Source organism: Anomaloglossus baeobatrachus, chromosome 5 (assembly GCF_048569485.1).
Source record: "Anomaloglossus baeobatrachus isolate aAnoBae1 chromosome 5, aAnoBae1.hap1, whole genome shotgun sequence".
NCBI lineage: Eukaryota > Metazoa > Chordata > Amphibia > Anura > Aromobatidae > Anomaloglossus > Anomaloglossus baeobatrachus.
In genome coordinates this window covers 42,043,318-42,058,690 of record NC_134357.1, presented here as the reverse complement: position 1 = coordinate 42,058,690, position 15,373 = coordinate 42,043,318, and the positions used below count along the sequence as shown (strand labels likewise).

Below are 15,373 nucleotides of genomic sequence, written 5' to 3'. Positions count from 1 at the left end.
CTGAGTCTGATCCCTGTGCTCCCTAATGTCCCTAGACAGGTCCTTCCCCCCTTTGTGCCATTTCGTGCCTAGGCCCTCGTTGGCCCTGAACTCACCCTGACTAGTGTGAATGCCACTAGTCTTGCTACTGAAATAAAACAACACAAGGAAGGGAAGACAAAAGGGTGGGGAAAGACTCAACAAATAGCACCCCTATGTTTGTCCAGCAGGAAACTTCACAGCTACATCTAAAAAAAAACCCCTCAACTTCTCCAGACACTGCTCCTTCAAAGTGGTCAGTGTAGAAGATCTATCTCTGGAATGGAGTGAAGCCTGGAGTGGATAAAAATAGCAGAAGAGAGTGATGAAAAGATGATGCAGCTGTGATTAAAGCGGGCTTTACACGCTACGATATTGCTAGCAATTGCTAGCGATATCGTACGCAAAAGCACCCGCCCCCGTCGTGCATGCGATTTCGTGTGATCACGGCCGCAGCAAACATTATCGCTACGGCAGCATCACACGTACTTACCTGGTCGGCGGTGTCGCTGTGACTGCCGAACAATCCCTCCCTCAAGGGGGAGGGACGTTCGGCATCACAGCGACGTCACCGCGACGTCACTAAGCGGCCGGCCAATCAAAGCGGAGGGGCGGAGATGAGTGGGACGTAACATCCCGCCCACCTCCTTCCTTCCGCATTGCGGCCGGCGGCAGGTAAGGAGACGTTCCTCGCTCCTGCGGTGTCACACACAGCGATGTGTGCTGCCGCAGGAGCGACGAACAACATCGATAATCAACCATTACCGATTTTTGGTTTTGGGACGACCTCTTCTTGGTGAACGATTTTCACCATTTTTGAGGTCGCTTAAGGTCGCTGGTGTCACACGCTGCGATATCGTTAATGACGCCGAATGTGCGTCACTAACAACGTGACCCCGACGATAAAACATTAACGATATAGTAGCGTGTAAAGCCCCCTTTAGGCTTTGAGTAATCTCAGCAAGAAAGGAAAAGGTCCTTAACCCCCTCAGAATCAAATGAAAGTAAATCCACTCCAATACTCTGTTGGCACGGGTAACAGACAGTCATGTGGTTTTTAGCTATAGAAGGTCACAGCGTTTGGCTGTGCAAAATGCTCCCTGACTTTCTATTGAATCTGCTGTTAGTATTCATTGGTATAGGTAGCTTTCCTGCTGGATTTTCATATCTCCCCCTTTTGGACCCAGCAGGAGCTCGCCTCCACCCAGCTGCTGATTATCAGTATTCTCTTGGTGCTTAAAGGGAACCTGTCAGCAGAAATTTCGACTAAAACCTAACAGATTCCCCCTCTGCAGCTCCTGGGCTGCATTCTAGAAAGGTCCCTGTTATTATAGTGCCCCCTTTCTGACCCAAAAAAAGAGTTTATATCGAGGTACCTTTTTGGCTTCTGATTCTCTAAATGTGTCACGGGGGCGGGCTGCCTGATGGCCGTTATTCTGCCCCCTGTTCCTGTATGCCGCCCCCATCGCCGATTTCTATACTTCTGGACGCCGCCCACTGCTCCAGCCATCCCCGCGCATGCCCAGTGCTCATCTCTCGTGGATGAGCACTGTGCCCAGTGTCACCGGTGGTGACGTGCGCGCAGGGTTTAGATTATGGGCGGTGCTGTGATGTTAATTACCAAGCAACCGCCCATAATCGCGGGACCGCGCATTCCCCCTCGGCCTGCTTTCTGCGCAAGCGCGCTGCAGCTGAACTCACGTCACCTCCTTGCCATCTTGCCCTGAGGCAGGAAATAGATGGGAGGAGCGCGGAGCAGTGACTACACCGATCAGGAGGAGTTCAGCTGCAGCGCGCTTGCGCAGAAAGAAGCACTATAATAACAGGGACCTTTCTAGAATGCAGCCCAGGAGCTGCAGAGGGGGAATCTGTTAGGTTTAAGGCAAAATTTCTGCTGACAGGTTCCCTTTAATTACTCCCTTCTTACTTGGACTTGTGCTGGTGATATTATTCAGTTCATTCAAGTTCTGGTTGCAAGAAGATGGCTTGTACTCCTCTGCATTATCATTGCTGAACTCCTGCCTGAGTCATCTGTGGATAAGTAGTTAATGCTTTTCCCCCATGTGTCCTCCTTGTGTCGTCTAGTGTTTAGTGGGGTTGACGTAAAGCTCATCCCACCCATTCCCTATTTAGGGCCCAGCACTACAGATACCTAGGGTCAGGTATCGGCTTGGCGCATAGGTGCTGAACCTATCTAGGATGGTGAGGGACCCCAGGAACCAGCGGTAGGTTTGGTCAGAGGTCACCATCTCCCCTTCCCTAGATGCAGGGGTTCCGTTCCCAACCGTTTCGCCGCTCAAATGTTACTTCCCCGTACCTAGCGTGACATCTGTGGAATATCTGCGATCAATTAAATGTTGACACCTCCTGATTCCACTTCCCCCAGACTTAACATGCGGACGCGACACACTGGTGACACATCCATACTGCTTTGGCCGAGAAGCTAACAGCTGCTGACAAAATCGGTGGACTTTACTGGGAAAACCCATGTCCATGCAGACATCTCCACATCAGCAAAAATGTAATATTACCTGGTGACTAATTAAAGTCATGTAATACATTCACTGCTTTAGTCCCTTGCGCTAATATTCTTATTAACATTGAGTTTTATTATACATATGTCACTTTTTTACCTTTTATCCTGCTCCTTACATTGAAAAATGGGTGGCACAGGATGACCAGCTTTAAAAAAAAAAAATAAAAAAAAATTGTGATACTCTGTCAGGAGATATTTTTGCTATATACATGTGTGGCCACAGGGTGTTGCTAGCAAGGGACAATATTGTTTTGCATTTGTTTAGAAAATGAAGTTATTAAAGGCCATAAACACCTTTGAAATGGAAAAAAATACTTTTGCATATGTTAGTGGTTAAATTGCACTAAGTTTCCATCTGTAATGTTCTTTCTTAAGTTCATTTACAAATATAGTATGCAGACTGCAGCCTGATCAACATTTCAGATTGTTCACTTGTGGGAATGTCCCTTTCAGTAATACAGGCTGGATGTAAGCTTTGTATGTATACAGGGTGCTGACATCGTCAATAATATATCAGCAGCAAAGCTTCTATCCTGCACTTATTTCCTCTTCATGTGTATTCTTTTTTCTTCCTTTTTTATAACCTGTTTTACCTGCACCTATTGATACTAAAAATACTTTCTCCCCTATCCACATGTGTGTTCAACCCCTTTTGACTGCTATCTCTACAGGGTGCTTTACACGCTGCGACATCGCTAACAATGTATCGTCGGGGTCACGGTGTTAGTGACGCACATCCGGCGCCGTTAGCGACATCGCAGCGTGTGACAGCTAGGAGCGACGATCAACGATCGCAAAAACGTCAAAAATCGTTGATCGTTGACAGGTCGCTCCTTTTCATAATATCGTTGGTGGGGCATGCCGCTGGTTGTTCGTCGTTCCTGCGGAATCACACATTGTTATGTGTGACACCGCAGGAACGACGAACATCTCCTTACCTGCGTCCTCCGGCAATGCGGAAGGAAGGAGGTGGGCGGGATGTTACGCCCTCTCATCTCCACCCCTCCGCTTCTATTGGACGGCTGCCGTGTGACGTCGCTGTGACGCCGCACGAACCGCCTCCTTAGAAAGGAGGCGGTTTGCCGGCCAGAGCGACGTTGCAGGGAAGGTAAGTCCGCGTGACGGCTGTAAGCGATGTTGTGCGCCACGGGCAGCGATTTGCCTGTGACGCACAACCGACGGGGGCGGGTACGCTCGCTAGCGATATCGATAGCGATATAGCAGCGTGTAAAGTGCCCTTCACACAGAGAGAATGGAGAGTGAACCGAAGTACGAGTGCATCTCAATAAATTAGAATAGCCTCAAAAAGTACATTTATTTCAGTAATTCTATACATAAAGTGAAACGCATATATTATATAAAGTTATTACACACAGAGGAATCTATTCCTATATATTACACTAGCTGTACTACCCGGCTTCGCCCGGGTTAATAACTGTTGTTAACAAAATAGAATGTATTAACAAAAATGTATTCTGCACACAAACACCACAAAACAAATAGATAGAAATGTAATTATTAAAAGGCAAAAACTAAGCTAATAGAAGCATTTTACAACATATAATTCAACACCACAGATATTCCACACAGATTTAACTAAATTTGCCAAGTAATGTGCTCCATCTGTCTATTTCCAGGTCTGTCTCTTTCCCCGTCTGTCTCTGTCTGTCTCTTTTTTTTGTCTGTCTCTATCTCTCTTTTTTTGTCTGTCTCTATCTCTCTGTCTCTATCTATCCTGTCTGTCTCTCTGTCTGTCTCTGTCTATCCGTCTCCCCACCGACATCTTATTACCTCACATATAAGCTTCTTATACTATGAATGTTTTTTGTTCCTATAGCAACCAATCACAGCTCCTACTAATAACCTGTAGTTCCAGGTTCCATTTACTTTAATGGAGGCATGTTTTTTGGAGAGTAACTGTAAAGCGCGGGGTTAAATTTTCCTGTCAAAACATAGTCTATGACGTTCCCTGGGTCACATGAGGTGTCTGTGCAAAATTTCGTGATTGTAAATGCGATGGTGCGGATACACTTTTTGTTTCACTTTTTCCCCATTATGTAGATAGGGGCAAAATTGATTGGTAAATTGGAACGCGCAGGGTTAAAATTTCGCCTCACAACATTAGCCTATGACGCTCTCGGGGTCCAGAAGTGTAAGTGTGCAAAATTTTGTGGCTGTAGCTGCGACGGTGCAGATGCCAATCCCGGACATACACACACACACACAGACACACACACACACACACAGACACACACACACACACACACACTCACACACACACACACACACACACACACACACATTCAGCTTTATATATTAGATAGAATCATTACACACAGAGGGATCTATTCCTATATATTATATAGAGCCATTATACACAGAGGGATCTATTCCTATATATTATATAGAGTCATTACACACAGAGGGATCTATTCCTATATATTATATAATCATTACACACAGAGGGATCTATTCTTATATATTATATAGAGTCATTACACACAGAGGGATCTATTTCAAGTGTTTATTATATAGAGTCATTACACACAGGTTGATTTAGTTCAAGTGTTTATTTCTATTAATGTTGATGATTATGGCTTACAGCCAATGAAAACCCAAAAGTCATTATCTCTGAAATTTAGAATAATTACCACAAAACACCTGCCAAGGCTTCCTAACTGTAAAAAATGGTCTCTTAGTCTGGTTCAGTAGGCTACACAATCATGGGGAAGACTGCTGACTTGACAGATGTCTTGACACACTCCACAAGGAGGGTAAGCCACAAAAGATCATTGCTAAAGAAGATGGCTGTTCACAGAGGGCTATATCCAAGCATATTAATGGAAAGTTGAGTGGAAGGAAAAAAGTGTGGTAGAAAAAGGTGCACAAGCAACCGGGATAACCGTAGCCTTGATAGTATTATTAAGAAAAGGACATTCAAAAATATGGGGCTGATTCACAAGGAGTGGACGCTGCTGGAGTCAGTGCTTCAAGAGTCATCACACACAGACGTATCCAGGACATGGGCTACAAGTGTCGCATTCCTTGTGTCACCACTCATGACCAATAGACAATGCCAGATGCAAAATTATCATGTTATTCCATTCTATAAAAACAAAATTATTCGTGTAGCATATTGTATTGTTTGGCAAAAAGCATCTTTGATAATTACAGTATAAAGAGTGTTAAATGTTAGCGATATTCCACACATCATTAACTCCATTTCTTTGAAGACCTATCACAAGATAATTCCTCCGATACACGTGACCTTTTGTTATAATACAAGCCGAGTCCCAGCCACAGGGATTAGAGTTCATTACCGAGCTATGCCAGATGTCAATGTGAGGGCAGGGATATTTTTTTCCAGCAATAATATTAGATTTGTATGCTTTTCTACATTTAAAATAAATGATTTCAGTGAAAAATAAAAATCCAGATATTCCCACACTTTGTAACAATGTTTTTTTATATGAAGGAAAATGCCCCGGAAATGCAGCTGCAGGACCAGGGAGCGGATTATTAGAAACTCAGCCTAATTTTTAATAAAGAAGGCAGAGACGGTTTCTTAACATTTCTGCCTTCCTGATCCACGTATATAAAGTGCTGAAGGAGTGCTATGTAATGAATGGCTGCTGCAACTCCATAAAAGTCTATGAAAAGGTGACCGTACTTCATGAAAGCCCATGCAGCTATGGAAAGAGTTGAACATCATATACAGTGTGTCCACCCATATCCTGTCCACCGCCATTAACTGGAGAACGGCGGCAGCTATAGGAATAGAAGTGGTGTCTAGGTATAGTAATGAAAGCACCTATTGTGCCACCTGGTGGAAAGTAATGGAATTAGCAATTTTATCTCGAAAACAGAACGAGATAGAGAAAAAAAGGGAATTAAAAAATTGTAGGGCATCATCAATTCAATACGAATCTACACCTTGCATACAGAAATACTATGATTAGAACATGTAAAACTCACAAGGCTGCGGACGTGAAGCGATACCTCATGGAGACCTTCCTACAAGTCATTGGGTATGGTGGCTGCGTGGAGTGGCCTCCACGCTCACCTGACCTGACCCCATTGGACTTCTTTCTGTGAGTTCATATTAAACAGCATGTGTATGCGACCCCTCCACCAACATTGCAGGACCTACGACGATGTATCACAGATGCTTGTGCAAATGTGTCACCTACCATATGGCACAACGTGCAGCAAGATACAGTATGCTGTCCAGAGGCCAGATGTGCATTGCAGCTGACGGGGGCCACTTTGAGCATCAAAGTTAAATGAGCGCCATATGCGTGAGCAGCATTCAATGTTTTGGGGGGCGTCATGGGTTTCACATCATAGCATTTCTGTATGCAAGGTGTCGATTCATATTGAATTGATGATGCCCCACAATTTTTTAATTCACTTTTTTTCTCTATCTCGTTCCGTTTTCGAGATAAAAATGCTAACTCTGTTGTTTTCCACCAGGTGGCGCTATAGGTGGTTTCATTGCGTAGCACATGGCTACTTTACTATACCTAGACACCACTTCTATGCCTATCGCTGCCGCCGGTCTCAGGTTAATGGCGGTGGACAGGATATGGGTGGACACACTGTATACAAATATCCCATTAATGTTGCTCCAAGTGAAAACAGATGAAAAGCATTTAATAATCACTTATATACAGGATGTAAAAATATACTATACAAAAAGTGGTGCAATATTACAGCTTCCAGAAAACAATCTGATTTTCCTGAAATATTGTGCAGAATGTATTTATAGGCCTCCGTTTTTATTAATAAACTCGGATCTGATGACTCTGTTTACCGCCAACCGTTCTGCGCGATACAATAGCAGCAATAATCCGCTCTGTATATAGAACCAATGTAGATTTCTCTCCTTCTGCTTCATAATTACTATGTGTGACTGGCACAAGAAGAGAAGGAATACAAAGGAGTGGCTTTACCCATTGATTACACATGTAACATCCAGAAATCTTTAGATTTAGCACAAAAATCCACAATTCCAACATCAAAGAGGCTAATGGCAGATCCAGCGAACTATATAATTGTAACAATGCTGCAAATTAGTGCCCGGAGTGACGGAGGTCGTGGGGGAACATCTGACTGATGGATTATCTTGTCAGTTTTTCTTGTCTTGGTGCTTAACCTGAAGTCACTTGATTGCATAAAAGTCTCATTTTATAGATATTTACGGTATATCTCACTTTATATAGAGAAAAAGAGATGAGTCGATATAATAGGAACCAATCAGGTTCCAAAAAATGGCAGCTTAAAATCAGATATTTTTCTACAGATAAATGCTTCATGTCATGATTCATGCATATTCCTGAGCCAGTGCATGTATCCTGCCTCCGGGGTTTAGGTCTCTTGGCAGGGGGCTGTTCGTTCTGGTCTCGTTCCGTGGGGTTGTGCCGCCATCTTGGTGCTGCTACCTCTGGGACGCCGCCAGTAATATTTCCGGCTCTGCTGAGTGCACTGTTCCTGAGAGAAGTTCTCTGCTTCTTGTCCTGCTACCCGGTACTGTTCGTCCTGACCTACATTCCTCTTGCCCAACCTTACTTCTGTCCCTCCTGCCTGACCTGACCTGACCTCCATTCCCCCGACCTGACGTGACCTCCATTCGCCCGACCTGACCTGACCTCCATTCGCCCGACCTGACCTGACCTCCATTCGCCCGACCTGACCTGACCTCCATTCGCCCGACCTGACCTCCATTCGCCCGACCTGACCTGACCTCCGTTCCCTGACCTGATCTCCGTTTCCCTGGCCTGTTCTGACTTCTCTTCCTCCATGTCCTCCAAACTCCTGTTCCATGTCCTCCACTCCCTCCTGTGTGTACTTGCTCTCCCAGTATCTGACCTCGGCCCTGTTCTTTGACTTTGGCTTGTTTCCCCCTCGGTACAGACGTGACATCCTAGCATAGACCCTGACTGATTAACTATCCCTGCTCTTGTGTTAGTGACCTTTAGTGGGCTTCTGTGTAACTGCACTATCGAGTTTCATACTTTGTATCTTTTGCGCAATTACTGCTGCAAGTCTTTTGGGGTATGTCTCTACCATCTTTGCAGATCCAGGAGGTGACATATTTGCCCATTCTTCTGTGCACACAATCTGTAGCTGTGAACAGCAATTTTCAAGTCTTGTCACAGACTCTCAATTGGATTTAGGTCTAGACTGTGTCTGGACCATTCACACACATGACTATGCTTTGATATAAACCATCCATTGTAGCTCTGGCATGATGTTTAGGGTCGTTGTCCTGCTGGAAGGTGAACCTACGTCCCAGTCTCAAGTCTTTTGCAGCCTCTAAAAGGTTTCTTCAAGGATTCCCCTATATTTAGCTCCATCCATTTTCCCATCAACTCTAACCAGCTTCCCTGCCCCTGCTGAAGAAAAGCCTCCCCACAGCATAATGCTGCCACCACCATGTTTGACCGTGGGGATGGTGCTTTCTTTGTGATGTGCATTGTTAGTTTTCCACCACACATTGTTTTGGATTTATACCAAAAAGTTCTACTTTGTTTCATCTGCCCAGAGCATCTTCTTCCACATGCCATGTAGGGGATGCAGCGAGCATGTGGAAGCAGGTGCTTTTATCTGCTGCTCTTTTTCAAGGCTCTCTCTATTTTTTTTAATTATTATTTTAGAAGCTTAAAAAATTCTGAACTTTATAAACAAAAAAAGTTTATAAATACAAGGAACATTGCTGCAAACTGACCTGTAGCTTGTAATGGTACATTTTACTGTACATAATGACATTTTGGTTATTTTGTATTGCATTTTTTATGGGCGGTACAGCAACCCAAAAAGGCAATTTTGTTGTTTTTTTTCTTTACGGCTTTTATTTTTTGTTTTAAATAATTTTGATAATATTTTGATAGATCATACTTCTATGGATGTAATATTATTGAACATGTATGTTTTTATTATTTTTGAATGACGAAACAGAGGGGCAATTAAATGATACCTATTTTTTAAACATTTTCAAAAAATTTTTTTTTTGTTATAATTTTTTATCCTCCTCTAGGTAACTTGAACCTTCAATCATTTAACTTGTACTATATACTGCAGCTGTGGGTAAAGGGTGGGTCACCAAAATTATTAATGTCGCTGTTAGATATTGATAGCAGCAAGTGGGTGGATACAGAGCAATGATTGTATATTAAAGGCAGATGTCAGCTGTAGAACACAGCCAGCATCTGCTATGTGTAGTGTGGGCTAAGCTTCTGAGCCCACTCCAAACACCTAGGGGGAGGATGCCTTAAAGGGAACCTGTCAGGTGCAATATGCACTCAGAACCACGAGCAGTTCTGGGTGCATATAGTTAATCCCTGCCTAACTGTCCCTCTATCTAGTCGCATAGATAGAGATCTTTAGAAAAAGTATTTCTAAAGATCCTTTATGATATGCTAATGAGGCCAGGGACTAGTCGCAAGGGTGTTAGTTACTGCTCTCATTCCACCCTCTTAGCATTACAGCATGCTCACAGCAGTAATGAGCGTACCTGTGTCCTCTGTCACCGCTGATCTGCATGCCCTGCACTTATGGTCACTCGCAGTATGAAGCCAGGTGTACGGGTCCCTGCTTCAGAGCGGTCTAGTGCGCGTGACTGAAAGTGCCGGAACTTCGGATCAGCGGTGACAGTGAACACAAGTACGAATGTCACCGCTGGAGATGCTGCATTGAAAAGCATGTTAACATGCCCCTGTGGATGTACTGCCATGCTAAGAGGGCTGAATGAGCGCAGGAACTAACACCCTTACAACTAGTCCCTGGTCTCATTAGCATATCACAAAAGATATTTAGAAATACTAAACATTTGGGCAGCCGTTGAGAGGCAAGGGAGCTTGCAGTCCGGCAGGGACAGTGCAGGGTCACCGGCATTACAGTATATTTGGTGCAAAGCCTACTTTGATGCTACTCACTACACAGGCAAGTTGTAAGGCAGGATAGGATAGTAATACATGCAGAAGACAGGTACCAGCAGAAGATGTTAAAATTAAGGGGATAGCCAGAGATATAGTCAGGTCATAGACCAGAGTCAGAATATCAGGAAGGTAGTGAATCTAAGGAGGGATTCAAGGCAAGAGAATGATCAAATGGTCAGGCAGGAAAAAGATCAATTCCCATTGCACAGATAACAGAGGCCAATAAGAACCACAAAACACAAGGATATGATTAGCAAAGTTCTGGAATAAACTACTCAGCCAACTAGCTGGATGATAAACCAAGAACAGGGAACACCTGCTGCAGAGTCCTAGCACATCCCAGTATGAGATTGGACTACTGAGCTGTCAATCAAACACTGACAGCTCAGCATGGCCCAGCTCCAGAGACTGAGCTGTCACTCACCTAAGTGAACTCTCAGTATGCCCTTATCTCTGAGTGGAGGAATCGTGACACCAACACTGCGCATCATCAAAGGAACACCATTCCGACAGTGAGGCATGGTGGAAGGAGAATTCTACTTAGTGGCTTTTTCTGGCAGCTAGAACGGGGGCTTTAAGTTAAACCTCCAAATCATCAATAGAATGGCTTCTTCAGAATTAATGCATTCAAAACATCAGACTGCGCTGAATGCAGTTCGATTTACATTGAGACAGATAATGGAGAAGATGAAGATATTAAGTTCTCAATCATCTCCTCACCTGTGATACAATTCTTGCATGCGACTGAATCAGATCACAGTGAAATAACATTTGGCTCAAACTCTAATCAGAGTTTGAGCCGAGTGTCATTAGACTAATCAAATGAGAAAACATTTGCTTATCTGACCCCAGCCTAAGGGTGTGAATATTTATACAATTGCTTTATTTTTAGTTTATTTTTCCATAAAAAAAAGATTTCAGTTTATTTTTCAATTAAATTGTAAAGATTATGACCAGCATTAAAGGTAGGAAAAATTCTGAAATGATTTATCTCTATCTATCTATCTATCTATCTATCCTATGACCCAGTTATATAATCAATACCATCCTTTATTACAAGATACACTCCCTGACAGACGTTCTGTCACTTATCCATGTTATAACCTGACTTTCAATTCATCCATTGGTTTTATAAATTACTCTTTTGAAAGCTGAAACCCTCCCAAATTTGGTTTAGGTTATGAAAATAAAGTTGCTGCAAAGCTGAAATAATGATCATTTAATAAACACAGAAAGATCAGATTCCATCAAGACAAAAGTTTTGTCGCCTTGTCATATAATGCACCCAATCCTAGTTTACATTCTCACCTGTGCTCACTAAATGATCAGTTAATTAGTGGATGTTTATAAAAAGAAACCCAGAACCCCAGACCTTCACTTGAACTGCAACTTGACCTCTGACAAAATGCGAAAAATCCACCCTGCGACCAAAGCCTTGATTATCAAGAGGCTGAAGACTAGATCAACTGCAGAGATGGCTGGCACCTTGAATGTGTCTCAGTGTCAAGTACAAAGAATTAAAAAAAGATTTGAAGAGACTGGAGATGTTTTTGACAAGCCTAGGTCTGGGAGACCCCGCAAAAGAACTGCTCAGGAGGAACGTTTGTTGGTTAGAAAATCCAAAGCCAGCCCCTCTTCCACTGCAGCAGAGCTCCAACAGGCCTGGTCACCTCAAGTTCCTGTGTCAACTAGAACAGTTTGTAGGATTCTGTCTCGAAATGACCTCCATGGTCGAATCAGTGCCCAGAAGCCAGCACTAAACAAAAGGCAATTAAAAAACTGTTTGGCATTTGCCAAGTCCCACAGCCTGCTAAACAGATGGACGCTGGAAAAGTGGCAGAAGGTGGATTTCTCTCATGAATCTTCAGTTAAATTACACCACAGCCGCCGCAAATACTGCAGGAGACCTACTGGAGCCCATATGGATCCAAAATACACCAAGAAAACAGTTAAGTTTTGTGGTGGAAAGATCATGGTGTGGGGTTACATTCAGTATGGAGGTATGCGAAACATTTGCAAGGTGGAAGGCAATATCAATAACCTAAAATATAAAGATGTATTAGCTACCTCTTACATTCCCAATCATAAAAGGGGTCAAATTCTGCAGCAGGATGGTGCTCCATCTCATACATCCATCTCTACAACAAAGTTCCTCCTGGCAAAGAAGATCAAGGTGCTCAAGGACTGGCCAGCCCAGTTACCAGTCAGGAACATCATTGAGCATGTTTGGGGCAGGATGAAAGAGGAAGCTTGGAAGACAAATCTAAAGAATCTAGATGAACTCTGGGAGGCATGCAAGACTGCATTCTTTGCTAGTCCTGATGACTTCATCAATAAATTGTATAAATCATTGTTGAACCGCATAGAACCTCCAAGCTGTAACATATCTTTGTATTAGAAGTTAGTTATTTGTTTGAATTTCACTTTACTTTCTGTGGGCGACAAAACTTTTGTCTTGCCAAAACTTGACCTTTCTGTGTTCATTAAATGATCAATATTTCAGCTTTGCAACAACTTTATTTTCATAACCTAAACCAAATTTAGGAGGGTTTCAGCTTTCAAAAGAGTAATTTATAAAACCAATGGATGAATTGAAAGTCAGGTTATAAGCTTTTATTTACATAACATGGATAAGCGACAGAACTTCTGTCAGGGAGTGTACATTCAAAACTAAAACATTGTCTCTGATACATTTTGCTATCTAATAACCATTACTATTTTTTGTCTCCCCAATCTCGTTCTTTGCTCCTAACACCTTTCACTGTGGACATTCAGGTGTCCAAAAGGCTTTGGTTCTGTAAGGGTTAATAATTTAATAAAGCTGTTCTTCTAAGTCACATTTTTCTAGTACTTATCTTGTTCTCCCTCTTTGCAGTCTTTTTTCCTTTCGCAAACGATCAGCGTTCGTAACAACCATAGAAAGAGGACATTTGGCTTTCAAATCTGAAAATATTACTGGATAAAGTGGTATAAAAAGATTTTTACTCCCTAAGCTCCGAACCATTTATTTCACTTCAAGATCTGTGAGTACCTGGAAAATCAGAGGTATTTTGGAATATATCGTCTTCTTCCTGCAAACTGAATACTAAGCGTCTGGAGAGGATCTGACTAGAAGACTTTACGATGAGGCATACCGGGAAGAAGGACCCAGTAGGGCAGAATGCAGACTCTCTTGGGGTACATCCTCATGGGACTGTTCCTCTATGGACTTTCCAAAAATTCCTCAACTAAATTCAAGGCTGCAACGAAACTTGTATATTCCACACATTTTGCACTTTGCATGCTGGCTATGGTGAGCCCAATTAGCATCCACAACAATGATTGGCTGTAATGACTGTAATCTCATTATAGGACTTACCGGATTTTTCGGACTATAAGACGCACCGGACTATAAGACGCACCCTGCTTTTAGAGGAGGAAAATAGGAAAATAAAACTTTAAGCAAAAAAATGTGGTCATGACACACTGTTATGGGGCGAGGATCTGCTGCTGACACTGTTATGGGGGTAATGTCCCCAAATTCTCTACTAAGGTACCCCATCCTGGTAATGATCCTCTTGCCTTGTATATGATCCTGCTATAAACCCCCATCCTGCTTATATACCAGCATCCTGCTCATATTCCCCCATCCTATTCATATACCCATCCTGTTCATATACCCCCATCCTGTTCATATACCCCCATCTTGTTCATATACCCCCATCCTGTTCATATAGCCCCCATCCATCCTGTTCATATAGCCCCCATCCTGTTCATATACCCCCATCCTGTTCATATACCCCCATCCTGTTCATATACCCCCATCCGGTTCATATACCCCCCATCCGGTTCATATACCCCCCATCCTGTTCATATACCCGCCATCCTGTTCATATACCCGCCATCCTGTTCATATACCCCCCATCCGTCCTGCTCATATACTCCCATCCTGTTCATATACCCCCATCCTGTTCATATACCCCCATCCTGTTCATATACCCCCATCCTGCTCATATACCCCCATCCTGTTCATATACCCCCCATCCATCCTGCTCATATACTCCCATCCTGTTCATATACCCCCATCCTGTTCATATACCCCCATCCTGTTCATATACCCCCATCCTGTTCATATACCCCCCATCCATCCTGTTGATATACTTCCATCTTGTTCATATACCCCCCATCCATCCTGTTCATACACCCCCATCCTGTTCATATACGTCCATCCTGTTCATATACCCCCCATCCCTCCTGCTCATATACTCCCATCCTGCTATATGCCCCTATCGTGCTCATATACCATCCTGGTATATGGCCTGTATCCTATAGGACAGAGAAAAAAAACCAAACGTTTATACTCACCTTTTCCTCACTCCCTCCAGCACCGATCATCTTCCTCTCTGCGCCGCTGACCTGCGTGTGTGGAGCCGTTCCCCTGCAGCACGCGATGTCTTCCTGTCTGTGCCGATCAGCTGATCAGCACAGATCAGCTGACCAGCACAGACAGGAAGACATCGCGTGCTGCGGGGGAACGGCTCCACACACGGGGACGGGTGAGTGTACTGATTCACTGCACCCCGCGCTGATAATGATGTGCGGGGGGCAGTAAATACAGCCGCACATGATCACTCCAGGCTGTAAATGCCAGGGGTGATCATGTGGACCGGCTCTTTACTATGCGCGCGTCCCCGCTCGTCCTCCCACCCACCTGTCAGCGCCGACCTCTGCGCTGAGAAATGGGCGGGAGGATGGGCGTGCATATGTAATGAGCGGGCACGCGTGGTCACGGCAGGCTGCTATAGTAGCCTGCTCGTGCCCACGATGACCCGCTCCACCGCAGCACCCTCATTCCCCGCAGCCACAGTCAGACCATAAGACGCACCCCCAACTTTCCCCCAAC

General features: G+C 43.9%; 1 protein-coding gene across 2 annotated transcripts in view; it reads left to right on the top strand.

The window, feature by feature from the left end:
* The window catches only part of C5H10orf90 (chromosome 5 C10orf90 homolog), a 282,565-nt gene extending 268,298 nt beyond the window's left edge, over positions 1–14,267 (top strand). Inside the window, exon 11 of one of the 2 annotated variants that reach the window (XM_075352249.1) lies at positions 13,367–14,267. In XM_075352249.1, coding sequence (XP_075208364.1) covers positions 13,367–13,454 — 88 coding nt within the window. In that variant the 3' untranslated portion in view covers positions 13,455–14,267. The remainder of the gene's footprint in view (positions 1–13,366) is intronic. The other variant, XM_075352250.1, reaches the window with a different exon arrangement.
* Positions 14,268–15,373: the final 1,106 nt, after the last annotated feature.